This window comes from Gymnoscopelus braueri (assembly GCF_963280865.1).
Source record: "Gymnoscopelus braueri genome assembly, chromosome: 22".
In the NCBI taxonomy this organism is placed as follows: Eukaryota; Metazoa; Chordata; class Actinopteri; order Myctophiformes; family Myctophidae; genus Gymnoscopelus; species Gymnoscopelus braueri.
In genome coordinates, this window is record NC_137624.1 from 12877498 (window position 1) to 12900107 (window position 22610).

Here is a 22610-nt window from a genome sequence, read left to right on the forward strand (position 1 = left end):
ATTGTAATAATAATAATAATAATAATATATAGACATGCAGCAAAGGTCATCGGGATTCGGGACTCGAACATGGTGTCACGCTGGCATTGCAGGCTAGGGTGCCTGGACCACACCACGCCGCAGCCCAGGCCTGAATGACATAACTAACAGCTTTTATTTCTCTCATAGTTTCATCTTGATTGATTGATTGATTGATTGATGTACTTAATCTAGTAAGATATGAGAACAACAGTACATGGAAGTAGGCTACATATTCACAATAGGTTATTAAACTGGAAGGCTCATAAAGCACTAAGCTTGTTTAAAAGTAGATCCCCACGCACATAAATCATGATGGTATATAGAATTCCCATACCGGGAGAGGAACCCGGGCCGCCAGGGTGAAACCCGAATCCTAATCGCTAGACTATATGAATCTGACGCCAGACGACTTCCAGAAAATACTAGTATTTTGGTCTCATGTTGTTGCTACGACACCTGGTGGCCTGGACGCCATCTAGTGTCCATCAGCAGACACTACATCTGTCTGAGGATATGGGTGTAAAATGTATTTCAGATTTTAAATATTTTTTACACTAGGTTAGGGGTCTTCAACAGGCCTTATGTAATCAAATGTATTTACATCAGTGTGTTCATGTAGTTTATCAATGTTTAATGAGCTAATGTCATAAAAATCCACCGTAGACTTGGCATATTTGTATTGATGTAGCCTAGTATAGTGTGACATTTGCTCAATTTGTGATTTTGGGGGTCCTCTGCCAAATACATATTAATTTGGGGACCTGACATGAAAATGTTTAAGAATCATCATATTGGCTGAAAGCTGAATGGGTAAAGGTTTGAATCTCAGCCCTGGCAATGTGTCGAGATGTTCTTGAGCAAGACACTCAAAAAAGTACTCAGAAAACATAATCCAGGCTTTAGCTGGCAGAGATAAATAACATTTTTTTTATTTGGCTCTCAAGGAAAAATAGAAACTAAAACTAAAAAATATTCATGAACACAAGTGTAAGAAAATCAACCATTGTACAAAGGTAGAAAATAATCTGGTTAGAAAAAAGCCCAAAATATAAATTTTGGAAATACAAAACAAAACAACACAACACACTCTTACTTGCAATGATCAACAATACATCAAAAAGCTAATTAGAGGAAAATAAACATTAAATCCTAGATTAAATTAATCTAATATTAGTTCAGGTTCCGATGACATGCTTGATTTATTAGCTTTTGCTGTATTCATGTATAACAATCTATGTTAAATCATCTTGTAATTCAGGTTATGATTTTGTCAAAATGTGATTTATACGGAGTGAACATTTCGATTCATAGGAAGTCTAAATGGCGTGGCCCAGTTCAACTGGGACAACAAAGGAGTGATGTTCAGCCAATTATACCTGTAGTGCTGAAAAGAATAGTGTTGTACAATAACTAACACTGAGTAAACTCACATTTAATTAACACAAAAAAAAACATTTACAACTACGTTACCAATAATTTAAAGAACAAAATCATTCTGAGGCCTATCAGCATCGCCTCATTTCCAGCACAGCATAGCAGCGATTCTCTATTCTTTCATCGTTGGTTTCAATCAACTGTTAAATCCAAACTGTTCAACAAAACACTGTTAAAAAGCTAAGGCTTAAATCATACTTTGTTGCCTGACCCTTAAGACAAGCACTGTATGACAGAAATGATGCATTATCAATTTAAAACGGTTGATGCGTGCATAAGGCTAGTATGAAGAACTGACTTCAGTTCTACCACTGCAATGTACAGCAGTATGTATACACAGGTGAATATAACATCTGCTACAGATGTAGAATAATCCTGAGATAAAAACAAATGAACCCATACAGATGATTCTACTTCACTGCAAGGATCCACAAATAAATGATGACAGAGTAATTCATTATTGTAACAACTGCAATACAAACAAACATAAATATAAAATTGTGTAAGAGTCTACAGTGGGATATTGTTTGTTCAATACGCCCTCCAAATAAAGAAAGCACATCCTGAGGTTAAAAGCAATTTCACGCCTGATTTATATCGTACAATGGCGTCACATGGTTAAAATAGCCAATCTACAAGCTCACAACGCTTCACATCTGTGACGCATTGTGAGCTTGTACATCTTCTATCTTCTGTGCGAAACACCTTTCCCTTGCATGGTGGCTCCATCTCCGGCTTGAAATTCTGATGACCTTTTCATTTTGACCGTACAGTCACTGTAAACCGTTCTTTGAAAGAGATGCAAGTAAACGTCTTTCACATGAGTGACTGGTGCAGCGCTAGGTTTCTAGACACAGAATTACAATTATTCAGACAAGCAATTACTGAAGCGGATTGGATGTTTTCCTTACATGAACAATGTTTAGAAAATGGGCACATTATTATCAGTGGTGGAAAGTAACTAAGTACATTTACTTAAGTACAATTTTGAGGTATTTGTTACTTGAGTATTTCCAATTTCCAATACTTTTACTTCTACTCCGCTACATCTCAGAGGCAAATATTGTACTTTTACTCCACTACAATTATTTGAAAAATTTTGTTACTAGTTACTTTGCAGGTATAAATTATGACATTATAAAACACATTAACCACTTTAGCCCTATTTTATACACAGGCTATTTGAAAATAGCCGATCTACAAGCTCAACGCGTCGCGATGCGACGCGTTGTGAGCTCGTAGATCGGCTATTTTCAAATATTTTAGTACTTTTACTTTTGGTACAAGTATATTTTGATGCCAATACTTTTGTACTTTCACTCAAGTACATTTTGAATGCTGGACTTTTACTTAACTTGTTACAGAGTATTTCTATATTGCAGTATTGGTACTTTTAAAGTAAAACATTTGAGTACTTTTTCCACCACTGATTATTATGGTCCCCATCTCCAGTTCTTTTTCATCCTAACATGGCAACTCTTAGTTCTGGAACTGTAAAACTTTCTCTAGTGGCTTGTTTTAGGAACTCAAGTGTAAAGCGTAGTAAAAAATATAATTTGGTCATTAGAAATCCATTTAAAAAAATATATTTTAGCTACTGACAATATATATTCTCCCACAATATATTTTTCTTCAACTCAACTTCAGCTAAAATGTCATCACAGGTTTGCAAGTGTAAAAAAGTAGGTGGAATTCTTTGTCGTGCAAGCTTCCATCTGTAGGATGTTTATATTTGGCTGTTTATTTTGAAACATTCAATATATATCGTGTCCAAAACTGTTACTTTTCAAAAATAGCAACAAAAAAAAAGCTCGAAACGCGACGCAAACTTTTGATACTTTTGTGTGACGCTGTAGTATGATCAAGTAGGGCATTGATTTATGAAAAAGCACAAAAAAGTTAGAATACGGAGAGATTTCTGACCGACAGCGTCAGAAACGTATATATTTTAAGTTTGAGATGGTAACATGGGACTAGTAGATGCAGGACTGGGACAGTAGCTCCTGGTAGTGCAGTCCACTAGCTAGAGAGCGAGCCATGCGTCGTGAGGTATGCTTCATGTCTCTAGCTGCCCGGATGGCCCGGTCGAGGGAGGTGCTCAGGGAACGCCGCCGGTTGGTGGTCAGGGAACTCGTATGAGCCCTCGCCTCCTTGCGGCCCCTGACACCCGAGGGTGCTCCTCCACTGCTGTTCGAGGGCACACGCAGGGCCTCTGGGTAAGAGTCCATCTTGATCACAGGACTGGGGTAAAACCTGAGTGGAAAAGGGGTTCGATGTCATGACCGGATATTAACCAAACGAACCCTAGCGTTCCCTATTCTGGGCCTGTCATAATGGGCTCACTGCACTTTTCTGTGAAAAGGTGCAAACATTTGGCGTAAATAGGCTCACATTCTGCGAAAACTGGGTGAACATTCTGTGAAAATAGCTGATATACAAGCTTGCAGATTTTTGGTTTAAGAGCTTCTTCGTCTTCTACAGACAGTCATTCTTGGAATATTTTATTCTGTATCTGCAAGTTTATTATTCAGAAAGTACAGCTGAAAAGGTGAGCTATATTATATTCGAGAAGTAGACTTTCTACATGCCGTTATGAGGGGGTGAATGTACTATATATATATATATTCGCGTGAAATTAACTGACCCAATCCTACTTCACCACATGAACCCTAGCATCCCTATTCTGCGGTGAACATTTGGTGAAAATAGCCGATCTCCAAGCTCACAATGTGTCGAGAGGCGTGTCGTCACAAGTTCACAACACGTCGTGAACGTTGTGAGCTTGTAGAGGGAAAACAATTATGGGAGACAATAATGTTTTTGCTATTAGACCCTGGGAGACAACTATTTATAGTGCTTATGGGACTTTTAATGCACAATTAGCTCATTATGAAATGGTTGAATGTTATTAGAAATGGTCAGAAACAGTGTTAATTTCATTTACGTTTCATTTAAAAAACGTTACAAGAGCAGATAAAATACTTTTTTAAAGTTTTTTTTATTTGTAAAAAGTTATGACAGATTTGGCAACATGGCAACCTACAGGTACATTTTTGGGAAATGTTGTTACTACAACTTATTATTACTGATTCGTTCTTTTTGTTTAACTGAGCAAAAGTTGGCTCATTCATAAAACATTCTCATGCATTAAAGTTTTGCCCCATCAGCATTTCAGAGGGTGGCCTTGTTTCTGCACTGAGGGGAGATTTCCTTAAGACTGACTTCAGAGAAAGGTTGTGGATGAAATTAATCTAATGGATACTTTATCATGTGTCTGGGGGAGTGTGTGTGTGTTTACTCACAGAACTGTCGTCGGGCACACTGGCACACACTGCACCATCGGCACACTGCCCAGCACAGGGGGCCCGGGCGCTGGCACGTAAGCCCCTCTTACATTTCTGTCCGTGGCGTGTGACGACTGGCAGCAGCCTCGGTGGGTGGGGTCTGATTCTCTCTCACTCCTGCACGCTGTGAAACATAGAGAATGTGGTTCTCAAACTCTTTCAGGTCAAGTACCCCTAAATGAATGTGTATTTGGCAGTGGACCCCCATCTGAAAAGATTTTCAGATCTGAAAAGATTTTCAGATGTGTTAAAAATATAAAAAACATTTTCAAAGAATGTCATGATTTTTTGAAAATAACTGATGTATTTAGGGCCCTGGGGGTCCCCGGACCCCACTTTGAAAACCCCTGCATTAGACCACTGAACCACCATAACTCTGTACAAATGGAACCAAATGGACCCGTAAGGGTAACTCTCAGAGTTACAGCAACCTAGGGGTCCATTTGGTTCCTAACTATCCAACATTTATCTGGGTACCCCCTGGAACCCGTTCAAGGACCCCTAGGGGTCCCCGGACCCCACTTTGAGAACCATGGACATAGAGCATGTCCCCTAATCACTGTCCGCAAAACCAATAACACTTAATGGTCTTTATTGATTAGAGTCCATAATGCTTTAATCACCAAATGCAATAAATGCACAGGGTTCTGTCTAGGTGACATTGTGTGTGTGTGTGTGTGTGTGTGTGTGTGTGTGTGTGTGTGTGCGCGTGTGTTTGTTTGTCTCTCTTGGCTATAACTTGGGCACTGTCCGACCGACTGACTTTAAACTTGGCTTGTGTGTCACCGATGACCCAGGGATGTATCCCATTTATGCCCATGTAGGTCATCAACTGTCAGCAGTTTCTGATGACATCAGGGATCCCTGTATCTCCATATTTGTAGATTGGTTGTATCGTACTGTTACAACGGGTAAAACGGGTACTCAAGTTCAACAAGTACGACAGGTTTTCATAAACAGGTGGGGCATGCATTCCCAACTTGCATCGTTCCCGACATGCATCGTTCTTGAGTACTGTAGGCACCCGTTTATAAATAACCCATTTATTGTACTATACGTAACATACAGTAACATACAGGGTACTCTTCTTTTTTTTTTTTAAGGGTACTTTGCTTTACATACCTGGCTCTGTGCTGGTGTTGTTGTAAGGCTCAGGCTGCCCACACAGAGGACAGCAACGAGAATGAGACAAGGTGTGTATAGGCTTTGAGTTACCCCCCAATGGACCTTATAATAAATAAATAAAATTACATTATTAAACACCGAAATCTATCTCTCACAGAGTGAGCGTGAGAGAGAGAGAGAGCGTGAGAGAGACAAAAACAAACAGACAGACAGCAATAAAGACAGAAAGCAAAACACTATCATATGCACAACTATTATACAGACAGACAATAATAATAGCTTACGTGCTGAGTGTTCATGGTGGTGTGTTGTACACTGTGGACATACACTCCCTCTTCGATCAGGTTCATCTACTGGTTCAGTTACACCTGCAGAAAGGCCAGGATGTTGCCCTGTAAGTCAGAGATATGCATGGATAAGAAGTTGGAAAGAAGACAAAAGCTGGGTATATTCAACCCCTTAAAATCCCATTTAATCACAGTGCATACAGGGGTACGTACTACACTTTATAAAGTAATTAGGTTAGCTAACAAAGTGACCCTGCCCCATCTGCTTCAAGGTTAAACATGTCCTGAAAAAGGACCCTTTGGATGAATAGGTTGTCGTCTCTCCCCACTGTGCTTGGCCTTCGGCCATGCTGTAGTTTGTTGGACAGATTAATATTCTTACTGTGTTGTGCTCTGCTCCTCCTGGGTGTGTTGTAATGGCTACAGGGTCCCTGTACAGCAGGGGACACAAGGAATGGTCTGGGGAACTGGGATCGTGGCGTAGAATGATCAAGCTCGGAATATGCAGCTGTAAATAAAAACAAACAAACAAACAATATTATCTGTTTACAGCATATTGTTAAGGCCAGGCCGCACCAATACAACTAGTCGCAACTCCTTGCAACAAAACCGTTTTAAGGCCAGTCCACACCAATGCAACTCCTTGCAACTGCCATTGGGTATAATGGTTGCAAGTCGTTGCAAGTAGTTGCATGTTGCAAGGAGTTGCTTTGGTGTGGACTGGCCTTTAACTCATCCAGTGCCATTGACGTCGCCGACGTCCAAATCTTCATAAGCCCAGAGCGCCATTGATGTCGCCAACGTCCGTTAAAAAAAAAAAAAAAAAAAAACTCCAGAACCCAAGATAACGTGATCCAAAGATTTACTGCTCCATTCACTTCTTGGTTAACTTATTACTTTAAAATCCTGTATCTCGGCTCCTGTGTACTTTTTTTTTACTATGTATTTTTGGCCGAGACATGCTATTTTCAAAGGTGGAATAAAGGGGTCGCGATGACATTTTCTTTTTTTGCGGAAGCACAGTGAAACCCTCTGTGATTAGCAACCATCAGGGGATCGATCATACTGGAGATAAATATTCTGTGACTACTTGAAAATCTAAGCAAAATCTAAACATTTCTGGCACTGGGCAAACACAGCCAGAAATAAGTATGGCACTGAATGAGTTAAACACACCTTGAATTATAACACACTTGAATGTGCTTTTATGTTTAGTTTAATGTATGTTGCAGTGTGCTGGCTTGCATCAACCGATGGTGGATTATATGTGCAAATTTAGTTTAGCAATGTCCTGGAACACTTCAGAAACGATAAGCTAATATTTTCACAAATTGTCATCCGAAAAGTATAAAAAGAGGCTTTGTGAAATTATTTTCAAAATGTCATACATGTCATACACTCTCTGTGTTAATTTAACTCAGAGAGTGTAACCTGTAAGGGTCCATTTGGATACATTTATTTTGTACACTCTCTGAGTTAAATAAAGACTGAGGATTGTACTGAGCAGGTGAACTTACGGGTGTGTGGCTCTTGTCTCTGTCTGGGTACAGAAGCTGATCTCTTCTTAGAGGTTCGTCTCGTTGTTCTCTCCCCCTCCGGCTCCTCCACCATTCTTCTCCCTCTCCTTTCCTCTCCACCACCATCCACCCAATGCTGGCCTGACCTGAAACACAATTGCCCGTGGGCAGAGATGCAAAGGCCATATTTACAATTTAGGCATTTAGCAGACACTCTAAATCCAGAGCGATTTACAGTAAGAAAGTTAAACACATGCATCAAATGCATAGAGACAGTGCAGTGCCTCAGTACTCTAGGATCACAGGTAAACCAAGATCTAGCCCTAACCAAGATTTAGCATCAGTCTAAACAGTATAACATAAACAATAAATAATCTGTACATTGAAACTACCCAAACTATAGGATGCCAGGTCAACAGATGGACCTGGCATCTGTCTAAATAACATGCTATCTAAATTACATTCGCATGGTCGTCAAGGCTACGGGCTTAAGTGGAGTCTGAACAGGTGAGTCTTCAGATTACGGCGAAAAATTGGCAATTGGTAAAGGGCCATTCAAACTGAGCACTATAACTATACAAATATAGTTTTAAAAGTGGATGGCAGAGTTCACACCGACTATAAAAAACAATACAATGGTGAACGATATAGATATAGTTATCTTTATAGTTATAGTGCTCAGTGTGAATGGCACTTGAGTCTGCAGTTCTGACTGCAATGGGGAGTTCGTTCCATTTTGGGAGCCAGAAGGGATAAAACAGTATATAAATGGTAAATGGCACATTTATATACGTAGCACCTTTTTCCAAAAATGTGCATTAATCCACTCATTCACACACACCAACAGCAGAGGCAACCATGCAAGGCACAAACCTGCTCATCGGGGGCAGTTAGGGGTTGTGAGTGTCTTGCTCAAGGACACTTCGACACTAACCCGGGGGGGGGGGGAGGCGGGGATCCAAACAGGCGGCCGCTCTACCTACTGAGCCAGTGCTATGGTTGCCAGATCTGCTTATTATAATTTCCCTGCAAGATTTTATTTGAAAATAGCCGATCTACAAGCTCACAACGCGTCGCGTTGTGAGCTTGTAGATCTGCTATTTTCAAATAGCTGATGTATATGTTAAAGTGCTCATGTTAGTCATGATAGTCTCTTCTTTTGGGCTGGTTTTCCTAGACCTGGTTGCTTGTTTCTCTCACAGAATCTGGCAACACTGGCCACTGCCGCCACGTTTGAAAAGTTTTGCCTATAATGAATGACATGACCAAAATAGGGATGCCAGGTTGAAAGTGGTTAATCGTTTCACCCCTATAAACCCCGATACCAACCTGATGCGAGGGGTAGAGGTGCCATGGTGTGCGTAATGTCTTTGCGCTGGGGGAGGGGTCACTGGGGCTGTCGCCATGGTCCTCAGACTGTCAAGTCTGTCCTTCAGCTTGGTGACCTCTGTCTGCAAGTTCCTGACAGCCTCACTACACACACACACACACACACACACACACACACACACACACACACACACACAAACGTATTAAAAGGGATGTGTGTTTGTCTGTAGTAGTGTAGTATCTGACACAGGCACCTATATGAAGATTAGCTACACTTACAAGGGTTTTATTGTCACATGCTTAGAATACGATTGTGAAATCCTCAACAGTGTGGATACAAAAACAGCAATAACTAATGACTAACTGAATAACTAAACAAAACATGAATGCTCGGACTGCCACTGTGGTTCTCAGACTGCATTTTCATTACACACAAACACACACACACACACACACACACACACACACACACACACACACAATCCACAATTAACATGCACACCAAACCCATGGTGTGCATACACATGCTGGACAAAATGGTGATACATCTTATAATGCAATCTAACAATGCAGGTTCCTTTTCCCTTTTCCCGACAATACATACAGTACATGCTAATTTTGAACTGTTATTTCTAAAGAGGGTGGAAGACCTGGTGAGTTGGTCTCAACAAGCCATGACCTTTGACACGATCTAAAAGTCTCAATAGAAGAGCAGGGAGACAAAACACAACCACCCCAATTGTATATTATATTGCATAGTAGAGTATGTTACTCTACCATACAAATTGGACATAATTACATTTTATTCATTCAAAAAAAGTTACAAGGCCCTGTTTTTTATTTTATCGCACAATGGTGACGGTGTCATGCAAAAATTGTTAAAATAGCCGATCTACAAACTCACAATGCCTCGCATCACTATGCATTGTATGCTTGTAGATCAGCTATTTACACAATTCTTTTTAGTATTTAGTTTTTTACTATTCGCCTATAATAACATTAGAGATTATGAATCAATTATTTTATGAAATGACCAATTATCTATTTAAAAAAAACCAAATCGATTAATTGCAATTAGTTCGATTAACCGCTGCACCCCTAATAATATCATAACATAACACGCAATACGTCTCAAACCAAACTCACGCCCACTGTTTGGAATGCAATCCACATCAATATTCAAATGTCATGCAGCACACCACACCATGCAGTACCTCCTGTTTGTAACTCACTAGCTGCTCGTCTCTGCAACGCATACGGGAGGAGAATGCAATTATGTAAATAAACAAAGATGATTGTGCATTTCACTGGACATAGAGTCCATTTTTAACCTATCGCAGTTGGAGACTGTACTGCGAAAATAGGGGGGAAAAAAAGACAAAGATTCAGGGTTGGAGGCAGGGTGGGGTCTTATCGCACTGTAGTCCTCATCCAACAGACAGTAGTGGTACGCTTATGCTAAGCCTTAATTTATACTCCGTCGTACGTCGATGTCCAGTGCCGAAAAAAGACGATTTGCGAGGCACATTGTAAGCTTGTAGATCGTCTTTTTATGCCGCGTGACACTGTCGTACGATAAAGCATAATAAGCTCGACCTGCTGAGTGAACACACCTTGACGTGGTGAACACAAAATAAAGCTATGGACGGTGTTGCCAGAATTTGTGAGAGAAACAAGCAAGCAGATCTAGGAAAAACAGCCCAAAAGAAGCAACTATGGGCCACATGAGCACTTTAACATATACATCAGCTATTTTCAAATAAAATCTTGCGGGGAAATTATAATAAGCAGATCTGGCAACCCTGGCTATGGACAGTTTTTCTTCTTAACTCCTTGGGTGAGCCGGTGTGTGATTGCTGGAGCATTCTTTCTACAATGTCCCCTCCCCTCTGTCAGTTGCCTCAGTATCGCCTGCTTCCCAGCCCCCACCAGCATTATCTGTATCTTTAAAAACGCATACTGTAAATCTGGACATCGCCATTGTCTTGGCAGCTGCTGCCGCCGCCTCTAGAGAAACTCACTTGCTACTCGTCAGCTGACTGGAGCCCAGCACCCTGAGATGATCGCCATGGTGATACGGTGCAGCGGGGGAGGGGCTGGGGCGGTAGCTCGCGTCGTCCTCTGACACGGTGTGAGCTGGAAACACACGCGTGGAGGTTGTAGGTTAAAGGTGGTGTGATTATTATTATTATTATTTTGTTGTTAAAATAAATGTTAAATAGCTTTGTGTTCTGATAGTACTCAGTACTAAAGAATGTTTGTTCAGTTAACAGGGGTCTCCCTGTCTCTCGAGCTCTTAAGTAAACAGAAAATACATTTTTACGTCAGGATACTAATTTCATCCTATCAGGGGAGAGAACTCATACAGGATGAAGGAAGGATAAACAAGTGAAATTGGAAGTGATGAAACACCTGATTGGATGAAATTGGCAACATACCAGTATGTTCTGTTTACTAAAGAGCTGGAGAGACGGGGAGACCCCACAATGTTACCAGACTTGTCACTTCTCAGGGTTTGCCCCAGAAATAGCTGTAAATGGCTAGTGTGAAAGAGGGTTGATGCTTAAAGGAGTAGTTCACCCCAAAAAATTGCCAATAAGCGAATAATTTGATGACCGGGTCAATAGGACACTCAGTAGGAGACTCTTTGACCGGAGACTCCGCCGGCCATCAAATTATTGGATTAGGAATGCGGCAAAAACAAAAAAATATCCATGAATTCAAGGCTTCGTGGGGTGAGTAATTGATATAAAATAAAGTAATTATTTGGGTGAACTACTCCGTTAACTGTTGAATTGTCACTGATCAGCCTGGCCCAAAGTTTACGCTAACATCCGGGACAACGCTTAATGTGTGCATACGGCCGGGCCTAAACCACCCCTTATCCTGGGGCATACTATACGTACAGAAGCAAAGAACACTCACTGCTTTCACTGTCTAACCCGAACTCACTGATCCCACTACCAGCCCTGTGCAGGCGTGTCTGCCCGGCCCAGTTCTGACGGGAGCTGGACGCCGAGGTGTCTCTTCTCTCCCTCTCTCCTCCGGCTCTCCTGGTCGCCGGACCCCGTGTCTCTCCAGCAGCGCTGAGCCGCGATCCATCACTGTGGACCGAAGACGGGGGCCTGTGTGAGGACGAAGAGGACGATGAAGGGGAGACGGCGGGTGGTTGTCCTGAGGCGGGAGCTCCTCCCTGGTGTTTCCCCGGGTTCCTCTCCAGGGGGACTGATGCACTGCAGCGCCAGAGACAAAGAGACCAAGAGACAAAGAGAGGAAACACAGATGAGATTACAAATGGGGGGAAACCCACTCCACTATCTGAACAGACACAGGAGGAGGGTTTAGATTCATTCATGGGGTCAGAGATCAGTGTACCGTGTATGCACTGTGTGTGTGTGTGTGTGTGTGTGTGTGTGATTAGAGGGGGGATGTGATGCTCAGAGTGATTTACAGTGCAGTAAATGCGGGCGGAGAAGGAGGGGGGGTGCTATGTTTCGGCTTCTAACCTCGCTGATCCCCTCTGGTGGAGAGGGCTGGGAACTGCAGCAGGGGTCAGCCGGCTGGCCTCAGAGCCAACGAAACCACTGTCTGTTTCTGGAGAGATGATCCCATCCTGTTAAACACAACATGTTATACGATATATAGATTATCAAATGACTTGTGTACAGTCCTAAACGAACATCACCATATAGTATGCATATAACATTTCAGGGCATATTTCTTTATAAACATTACGTACATTCACACATACTCAGCACCTATACTGTATGTAAATATTAACATGTAAATAGCTAATGATGCATGCACTGCAACTTTGTTAATATGAACAGCTTGGCAAATGTATTTTAAACTGTGTTTTATTATTCTTTGCTGGTGCAATGACATGATTTTTAACAAATAATTTGTAACAGCAAAAGCTAAACTGACAAAACTAACGCACACGTAGTGTACATATAGTGTATATATATATATATATATATATATATATATGTCATAGTCACAAATAATATTTGCATATCACTGCTGACTGTCTGTGTATCTTGAAAATAATACCTGTGTAAATGTGGCCTATATCAGGAAATGTTGTCAAACTGGGGACAGAATTGATGTCTCCAATTGGTTTTACTGAATTTCATAGGGTTGGGTTAAGTTAAAGATTAAAGTTTGCTAAGTAAATCTGTGTGTGTGTGTGTGTGTGTGTGTGTGTGTGTGTGTGTGTGTGTGTGTGTGTGTGTGTGTGTGTGTGTGTGTGCGCGCGCGCCGGAGGGCTTTGGTGAAATCAACATCCTCCACATTTGCAAGGACAATTAACCGAAAATATATCAAAACCGACATTTAGAACCTCGCTCATGTAGGTTCATCTAATTATTGAGAAGCAGGTGTTGTTTTTTTTTTAAATATATTTTTTAACTTTCTTATATAATCAACGAATCGACACAGAAAAGTTCTAATAGATTTTTTCGTATGATTAACCACCTAACTCTGCATTAGATTTTGTTGTACAATGGTGGCGTGCGAAAATAGCCGATCTGCAAGCTCCATCGCGACAGCTTGTGGATCTGCTATTTTCACTTTTCTTTTAATAGTAGTTCATTAATCGTAATCGGGGCAAAAGTTTGAAATAATCATCGATACTGATTTGAAGTCCAGCCCAGCCCTACAGTATAACTGAGAAACTGACCTGAGAAAGTACTCTCCTGGTGCCGGGTTGGAGCTTGGACCCCCTCCTCTCCGACACAATGCTCTCCCCGAGACTGGTCAGACTGCTGCTGTGAGACTTCCTGACTTCTGACCTCCTCCTGCCATTGGACAGATGAGCAGGAAACGCAGAGGATTGGTTGTTGGCTCTGGGAGAGGGAGGATTTGATTGGCTGGTCCTAGGTTTGGGCGATGGAACTTTACAGGCATCTTGATGACTTGACCTGGCTGGTCTGTGGATAGAGACGAGAGAAAACTTTTCAAATCTGATTGCATTGTAATTAATTCAACCAGTGGTTATTATAGCTCACAAGTTTTTACATAAGAAACAAATAAAGAAAATTCAAAGGAATTACAGAAAAACAAACCAAAAACCATACAAAAAAACAGTAGGCTATAGCTAATTTTCACTATATTTTAAATAAGTTATTAATTCATAGTATATTTTTGTAAGTTTGGGTCCCAGGGAGAGACACATTCATCTTTTGGGTCTTGAACTGAAACGTTTGGGAACCCCTGAACTATATTAGGCTAGTTGGATGTCAAACAGCCACTGACATGGGTTAATATAAGAAACTGTTGATTAAACATTTAACTAGCATTCCTATTCTGGGTCCAACATTCGGCAAAGATCTACAAGCCCATGACATGCATTTGCGACATGTTTTCGAGCTTGTAGATCGGCTATATGCGCCAAAGATATTTACTGGAGGGAAGATCCCTGGGAGAATCTTAGGGTACAGGTGAGTCTTGATGCGGTTATGACATTGAATATTTACAACTTAGCTAATATCTTGGGTTACATTGGTACTATTGCCTAACCTCAGTGAGTGGACTTCCACATCTCCCGTTCTTTGCCGTTGTTCATCTCTCCCTGCTCCTGTTGGCTGCACATCAGCTCCTAAACCAGGTGAGACGGTGACACCCTCCCTGAGATTCTGATCCGTGAGTTCCTTGAAGCTTTGGTTACTGGAGAAGACGAAGAGAATCGTTAGATGTGATGTGATAAATATTGTCCACAGGTGTAAACCTGCTTTTGGCTTCATACTGTCAGGTCTAGAGAAATTCAACAGTTACTATACATAGACAAAATAGCTACTATAGATACTGTATACTATACCGACAAGATAACTTCACAGAACTTGCAGTATGTACTCCAGTCTACCTACATACATCTGATTTGTAAAGTAATTATAGGTAACTGTAACCTTTAGATCTCCTTTTACCAACAGTGGAAAAAATAGTAAAACATGTATCTAAAACGTGGTTGTCATAAGGCCTCCCTGTCCAATCTTTAGCTATTGATAGTAAGTTACTATGTGTGTAGTTTGTGAATTAAGCCACACATATCACAATGTGGTGTTCAGTGGTTCACTATATAGACTGACTGCTTGTCTGCAAGCCCTAGTGTGGTGATGGTACAGTATACACCTCCTTTAGGTAAAAATAAATAATGATATTTATAAACACTTCACCAATAAGAACAAAAGTGCTTCACAAGAATGTTGGTCTCAACTATGAGCTTTTCTTCTTTTACATGCACAGTTTGCGTGTTTTGATTTCACCTGTAAACAGCTATAGAAATTATGAAAATAAAAGGAAATAATATAGTGTGTGTGTGTGTGTGTGTGTGTGTGTGTGTGTGTGTGTGTGTGTGTGTGTGTGTGTGTGTGTGTGTGTGTGTGTATATATATATATTACAGTCATTTAGCAGACGCTTTTATCCAAAGCAACTTACAATAAGTGCATTCAACATAGGTAGGGAACGAAACTACTAATCACCAGAAGTTTTAAGTGCATTTTCTGCTAAAACAGGCAACCAAGAGTATATAAAAACATTTGTATACGCTGCATTTAAAAAAGGAAATATCTCACTGGTCAAATAGTGTGTCAAAGTCTTGCTCAGCAAGTCTGTTCTCGCGGTCGAGGGGCCTGAGGAAGAAATGAGGCGGTGCCGCCTCCTCCTCGTCCTCTTCCTCATCTCCCACCATTCCTCCATCCTCTCCATCACTCTCTCCGCTGGCTGAGCTCACCTCCACCCCCACCACCCCTGCCTCCCCGGGCACAGGCCACACTGGGGTCTGGAAAAAACAGGAGGGAGGGAGAAAGTTCGCAGATTGGCTATTTTGTACAATACGGCACGCCATAACATGTTTTCACCCATTAACACATTGCCTGCCAAGGACCTAAGCATAATTTGAACATTCCACAAGAGGGCGCTCTAACCCAACTTAGGAACGATCCCTCGACGCTCAGAGAAGGAATGGACGAATGTGACATCATCCCAAAAAACTCCGTCTTGTAGAAAAACACATTTGTTTCTCTCCTTTTTTAGGCTGAAAACAAGCCTTATTCAACGGGCGATAGCAACAAAATGGCCGATCGTGGTAAAAATAGCATTTCCTCCGGTGGATAGAGGAGACCCTCCACCACCCGTCAGACACTTTTTGTTTACTTCCGTGTCTACAATGTGGCTTCTGCGGCTCTCCAAAGATCATCAATTTAAGGTAATAAGCGCTGGCATGGGGATAAAAAAACGATGTTTTAATCTCAGGCAGTCAATGTGTTAAGACATGTGGCTAATTCTAAATCAGTAGTTTCGAGATTTTTCAAAAATGTAAAAAAATAGCAGGTGTACAAGCTCGCAGTGTGAGCTGTGAGCTTGTATATCTGCTATTTTTAAATAGCCGACGCAAAAATCTAAAATGACTCGGATGCTTTCCCGGTTTTAAACACACACCTGAAGCAGGGATGTAAGTTATAATAACAATGATCCGTGGTACCTCTGGTTGTGGCATGGGTTCTCGGGCCGTGGTGGGCGTGGACAGAGGGGTTGGCTGAGGAGGAGGAGAGGGAGGTGCCTGGGAGACGGGCTGGTCCTGTTCCACTTGCTCCAGCTGCTCCTTGAAGTCCTCCACGCGCATCCCACACTGGAAGATAAAGCCCTCCAACTCCCTGACACACACACACACACACACACACACACACACACACACACACACACACACACACACACACACACACACACACACACACACACACACACACACACACACACACACACACACACACACACACACACACACACACACACACACACACACACACACACACACACACACACACACACACACGATGATAAATCCACTGAAAACATGAACTCAAATCAGCCCCATTGCATCTCGTGCTGCTATAGTCTCACATAGCCAGACGATCAGAGATCTCCGCCTAATGATAAATTAAATGTATGGGCTTCAATGGCGGAGAAAACCAGCGCTAACCAACATAAGCCCACTGCTTTGAAAACCAATCCTGATACCGTCCCAATTAAGAAGGACCGCCCTAAAGTCTTTGTATTTGTTCTGCAATGCTGTTATTTATTTATTTTTACGAAGTGTATCCACAATCCACCCGGATATAGCCCATTAATTTCATTTAGATGTCACCAGATGCATCAGTAGTAGGCAGAGATCTCTGATTGTCTGTCTGACTGTGCGAGATTACCCATCCTATGACCTTGGAAATCAGTCTCACCTATTTGGGTCAAAGGAGCCCATCTCAGTCCCTCTACACCGGAGTAGCCTGTGTTCATCTCTAGCTGCCAGGTAACCTCTCTCCAAAGAGTTGAGTCCCTCGAACAGTTGGGAGAGATGCTGGAGGGTAGAAGATAAGGTTGCTTTGGTTAGTTCACCCAACAAAATACTTTTTTTCTATCGATTAGTCACCCCATGGAGACTTGAATTCATGGATATTGTTTTGTTTTTGTCGCATTCCTAAGCCAATAATTTGATGACCAGCGGACCGGTAGGCATCGGTTCCGGTAGGAGACACAAAGGAGACAAAATTATTGGCTTAGGAATGCGACAAAAACTAAAAAATATCCATGAATTCAAGTCTCCATGGGGTGACTAATCGATAGAAAAAAAGTCATCTTGGGGGTGAACTATCCCTTTAAGGGGAGGCACCTCCTGCTCACAATAACCGAACCACAAGCTCACAACGCACCACGATGTGACACGATGTGAGCTTGTAGATGAGCTATTTACGAATAGCCAAAGTATAAAATAGGCCTTAAGTGGTTAAAGGACCATAGACTTCGGCTTGAGTGACTAGGATATCATTACCGTCATTTGTTCAAAGGGTTTGCGTTTCCCACTCTTCAGGAGGTCCTCAAATGCCTGCACCTGAACAATAAACACAAAATAACGTCATTCCTGGTTGCTAATCTTCAAAATAAGTGATATGATCAAAACCAAATTTGAAACCTTTAAAAAAAAAATTGGTGTGGCTCGTAGACAGATGCAAGACCAAGAAGGATTTTTTTCTGTAGACATAATGTGGCACACACTCTATTTGTGTTTCTCTACCTATATTACATGTCGTCACTGCCCGCCAGAAACCTTGAATCTCCATACTTCATCTTTTTACGTTTTTTCATACATGTGCTATTTTATACTATATGACACTGCTACTTTTGCTATTTTTTATCTGTTTATTTTTTGACAAGCCCAAAATAGGGGCACCAAGTTGAAACTAAGTGGTTAAGTCTGTCTGCGGGTTTTATAAATATTTAACAAATGAAAACTAGAGCTTGTGACTACATAATATCTACATTGGATCAACCGGAACACAGGTTCCTTTTTTCCTGAAATTTAACCATTTTGGACATAAAAGGTTTCTGCCACAGCCCGACAGCAACGATATTCTAGTTATTATACTGTTCCAACACAGGATATTGTAAGTTACCACTTACCTTCTGGAGAAACGTGTCAGCCTGTTTGATGAGAGTCCTGGTGGGGTGCTGTCCCACCTGAGAGGCCAAGCTTCTTCTGGAGGAGGTAGAGGTTGCAGAGGAGGGGCGAGCAGGGGACAGTCCTGCTAAATGAGCAGAGAGAATGAACATGCTTAGGAAATAACAATGGTGGGCTTCATCTCAGATGTAAGATATACTGTAAAAACAAATGCATGGCTTAAAAGATAATCAAGGTCAATTCGATCCCAAGTATGTTTGATGTCAAATTTGGAAAAAAAAAACAAAGAAGAATGCATTTCACACAGTGTTATTGTTAATTCTATTGTAAACTGGAATGCATTCCTGCTGAAAATAATTAACTGATTACACATGATGTAAATAAAATTGATTACAAAGACAATGAATCAATCCAGGCTTAATGTACTTTGATGATTCCCAGAGCTTACCGAGTTGATTGGGGCCGATCTCAGCTCTCTGTGCCAGGGGGATGTTCAGCGTCATAACCTTAGACCCCTCCTGGATCAGTCCTGATTGGACCAAGTGGCTGGGTTTTGGAGGGTCAGAGTAAAGGTTCACCTAGAGATATGCAAACAAAAAAAAAGATCTGAATGAGGATTTCATGTTTGGAGTTTACCCTGAAAACAAAAAGTGCACTCCTCTGAGAGGCGATCTCCCCCCAGGCTGGATTGCCTAGCCAGGGCTGTGTCAGTCATGGGGTGCAGCTGTCAGTACCCGAGTTAGAATTAGCAAAGTGTGCTCCGCCTCGTAGCACAGATCTCCCCCAGGCTGGGTTGCCTACCCAGGGCTGTGTCGGTCATGGGGTGCAGCCATCGGGCCACGCGGATGAACTACTCTCTTATCCACTCTATCCCAGCAACCCCCCCCCCGGCCACAATAAACGTTCTGTTTGTTAGTCCCACTTACTTGCCGTTTGTGCATGAGAATTTATGTTTTTGAGGAGGAATGTTAACAATTTTTCTTTTGATTGTACTGTATAAGGGCAAAATGAAATCTATAATACTTTCATATAAATTCTAATACACAAACATTGCAATGATTAATACAAAAATACAATGTTCTCTTATGGTAATTTATTCCTAATTGAGCATCCTAAACTTCCTTGAATCCCAGACAGGTTGCATTTGCATCCAAGTACTTTTTACAAACACTACAAACACAAGATGAGAGTACCTGTCATCTGCCACAACCCAGACAGTCTCCCTTCAGAACCAGCTGCACGTTGACCTCAATATCTATTTTTGCAGAACTGATCTCAATGCACAGCTGGAGGTTAATGCCTGATGTATTCTCGGTTGCTCGCTGTATCGTGCACCGAACAAAACAGCACGATCTACGACGCGTTGTCGGCTTGTAGATCGCCTATTGTCGGTCTGACCAGCACACACAACTAGGTATCTTGCTCAGGGGCTCCTAACCAGGTGACACAAAGCCTGGAGGAGAAAAGGATCGAATCGGGGAACCATCTCATTCCCAGACAGCCACTCTACCTCCTGAGCTACTGCCGCCCAGTAGATGAGAACCTATTGTCTTGAAAGAATGATGCAGCAGCACCAACGATCATTTCTTTATTTATTCTTAATGGAAAACAAACCCGTAACACATCATTGATTGGCCAAATTGAATAATACCTTTGCTTCTAGCCGCAGGCGATCAATGGTGTTCTCTGCCTCCGCAAACTTAGTCAGCAGTCTGTTGTAGTCCTCCTACAGGGGGAGGAGAGAGAGAGGAGGGAGAGAGACAGGAACGTACAGAAGAAAGAATGGAAGGGAGAGAGTTGAATGTGTGTGTGTGTGTGTGTGTGTGTGTGTGTGTGTGTGTGTGTGTGTGTGTGTGTGTGTGTGTGTGTGTGTGTGTGTGTGTGTGTGTGTGTGTGTGTGTGTGTGTGTGTGTGTGTGTGTGTGCGTGCGCGTGTGTGTGTGTGTGTGTGTGTCCAGAAAAGGAAAGGATCAAGGGAAGGAGGAGATACAAGAGACAGGAAAAGTGAAGAGAGATGATCGAAAGGAAAACTCATTATGGTAGTAATGTCAAAAGGTTCATAAAATGGATCTCAATATCAAAAGAAACCAAAACAACTTTCAACCTGGCATCCCAGTTATGGGCATGTCATAGGTGAAAATTGTGAAGTTTCTCGTGAAGCGTAATTGGGTATTTTCGCTATTCGTCACACGACAAGGGCTTCGGTGGTTAACTCACTGCACCAAAGCACTGTGCTGCCTGTCACAGTGTCACACAGACATGTTCCAACATAATTCATACTTTGGCTTGCCCAAAATAAGTGTAATTTATGCTTGCGCACCCTTTGGATAAACACAAAGGTGATGAAACGGTCATGTAATTTGGGGCTGAGCCGTGAAGGGACATTCCATGCATAATTTGTAAACCTAATTACAGGTTCATGTCAGTATCTCCAGAACACTTTTATACTATCTGGCCAACTCTCTAATCCTGCGTTGTGAAATACCAATTATAGCCATCTCACTCCTACAAACTGCTAGTTTGTACTACGCATGAAGGCCTATCTTACATCCTTTAACTCATGTAATGTATGCTTATATCCAGTGGTGGAAAAAGTACTCAAATTCTTTACGTAAAAGTACTAAAGTATTGGTATCAAAATGTACTTAAAGAAGCAAAAGTAAAAGTACAAAGACGTTTGAAAATAGCAGATCTACAAGCTCACAACGCGTCGCGATGCGGCGCGTTGTGAGCTTGTAGATCGGCTATTTTCAAATACAGTAGCTCATGTATGAAATAGGGCTAAAGTGGTTAATGTATGTTTCATAATATCATAATTGATATCTGAAAAGTAACTAGTAACTAAAGTTTTCAAATAATTGTAGTGGAGTAAAAGTACAATATTTGCCTCTGAGATGTAGTGGAGTAGAAGTAAAAGTATTGGAATTTGGTAGTAAAGTAAAGTACAAATATTTTAAAATTAGTACAGTACTCAAGTAAATGTACTTAGTTACTTTCCACCACTGCTTATATCACAAAAGTATATTGTTCCCATAACTCTACAAGCAATGTTATAAATTGAGGGGGAATCATCCTTTTCTCTACTAGTACCTGTAGCTGCTGTACCAGCGTGGTGGCTTGCTGAGGGCATCTAAAGTCGTGCGGCACAGTGGAGTTTGGGGCACCAATCATATCCGGGGGTTGTGGTTCATCAGGGCTGCTAAAGAGGACTTCTTTCGCAATGTCAGCAGGGGACTTGAACACTAGGGGGCGCTCCAATGGCAGGGATCTCTTCTCGGGAGAATTCCTGCTCTTGGGGGGCGTGTAGCCACTTTTGGGGAAATGGACCTTGGGTTCCACCTTGGAGAAATCTGGTGTACGGTAATTCAAAGGCCCTCTCCTGTTCCAAAAGAATTACATTTGGGTTTAGTGCATTTATAGGAAAATAAACCTAACAAACTGTGTGTTACATTCACCTATTCACACACAGACGACGGAGGAAACCATGCATGGCAGCAACCTGCTCATCGGTAACAGTTATGGGTTTAAGTGTCTCGCTCAAGAATACCTCGACACAAGACCAGGAGGAGCTGGGGATAGAACTTGTTTTTTTTTTACGTCTTAGACGTCCAGTGGCACAGGGCTTATGATACAACGGACGTCTTAGACGTCCAGTGGCACTGAATGAGTTAACAGCATTGAAACGTTGACTATTAAAAGGTGTTTGTGGAGCATTATTTACATAGACGTTGAGTATAGGGGTGTAACGATACGTTTTAACAACGATTCGATACGTATCACGATACTTGGTTGTAGATACGATACATGAACGATACAGGTTAATTTAGAACGATGCGATACGTTTCGATTCAGTGATTTAGTCGAATGGATACAGGACAGGTTAATTTAGAACAGGGCTACTCAACTTAAGATGGCTCAGGGGCCACTCAGCAAAATACCAAAAGTCCAAGGGGCCGCCATAACAATGACGGTCCTATTTTGGATTTTTCGATTTTGTAACACACAAGAAAATGTACATTTTGACATCATATTCTTTTCACTGTACCAGTTTATTTTGTGTGTATGTCCAGTGGCATCAGTTCAGCAAAAGCTAAGGTATGGCAAG

General features: G+C 41.7%; 1 protein-coding gene across 6 annotated transcripts in view; it reads right to left on the reverse strand.

Annotated features, from left to right (window-relative positions):
* The window catches only part of akna (AT-hook transcription factor), a 70615-nt gene that overhangs the window by 34439 nt on the left and 13566 nt on the right, over window positions 1–22610 (reverse strand). For 3 of the 6 annotated variants that reach the window (XM_080419955.1, XM_080419954.1, XM_080419956.1), the window contains 20 exons: window positions 21596–21884; window positions 20158–20232; window positions 18955–19084; window positions 18509–18633; window positions 17880–17939; window positions 17290–17408; window positions 16539–16710; window positions 15631–15836; window positions 14578–14724; window positions 13739–13988; window positions 12564–12670; window positions 11983–12290; window positions 11079–11193; window positions 9058–9201; window positions 7729–7874; window positions 6594–6719; window positions 6209–6316; window positions 5922–6026; window positions 4758–4923; window positions 2764–3708 (listed from right to left, as the gene is read on the reverse strand). In XM_080419955.1, the coding sequence (XP_080276081.1) occupies window positions 3429–3708; window positions 4758–4923; window positions 5922–6026; window positions 6209–6316; window positions 6594–6719; window positions 7729–7874; window positions 9058–9201; window positions 11079–11193; window positions 11983–12290; window positions 12564–12670; window positions 13739–13988; window positions 14578–14724; window positions 15631–15836; window positions 16539–16710; window positions 17290–17408; window positions 17880–17939; window positions 18509–18633; window positions 18955–19084; window positions 20158–20232; window positions 21596–21884 (3178 nt within the window). In that variant the 3' untranslated portion in view covers window positions 2764–3428. Of the gene's footprint in view, window positions 1–2763; window positions 3709–4757; window positions 4924–5921; window positions 6027–6208; window positions 6317–6593; window positions 6720–7728; window positions 7875–9057; window positions 9202–11078; window positions 11194–11982; window positions 12291–12563; window positions 12671–13738; window positions 13989–14577; window positions 14725–15630; window positions 15837–16538; window positions 16711–17289; window positions 17409–17879; window positions 17940–18508; window positions 18634–18954; window positions 19085–20157; window positions 20233–21595; window positions 21885–22610 lie in introns of those variants that run through there. The other 3 variants (XR_013932560.1, XR_013932561.1, XM_080419957.1) reach the window with 3 other exon arrangements.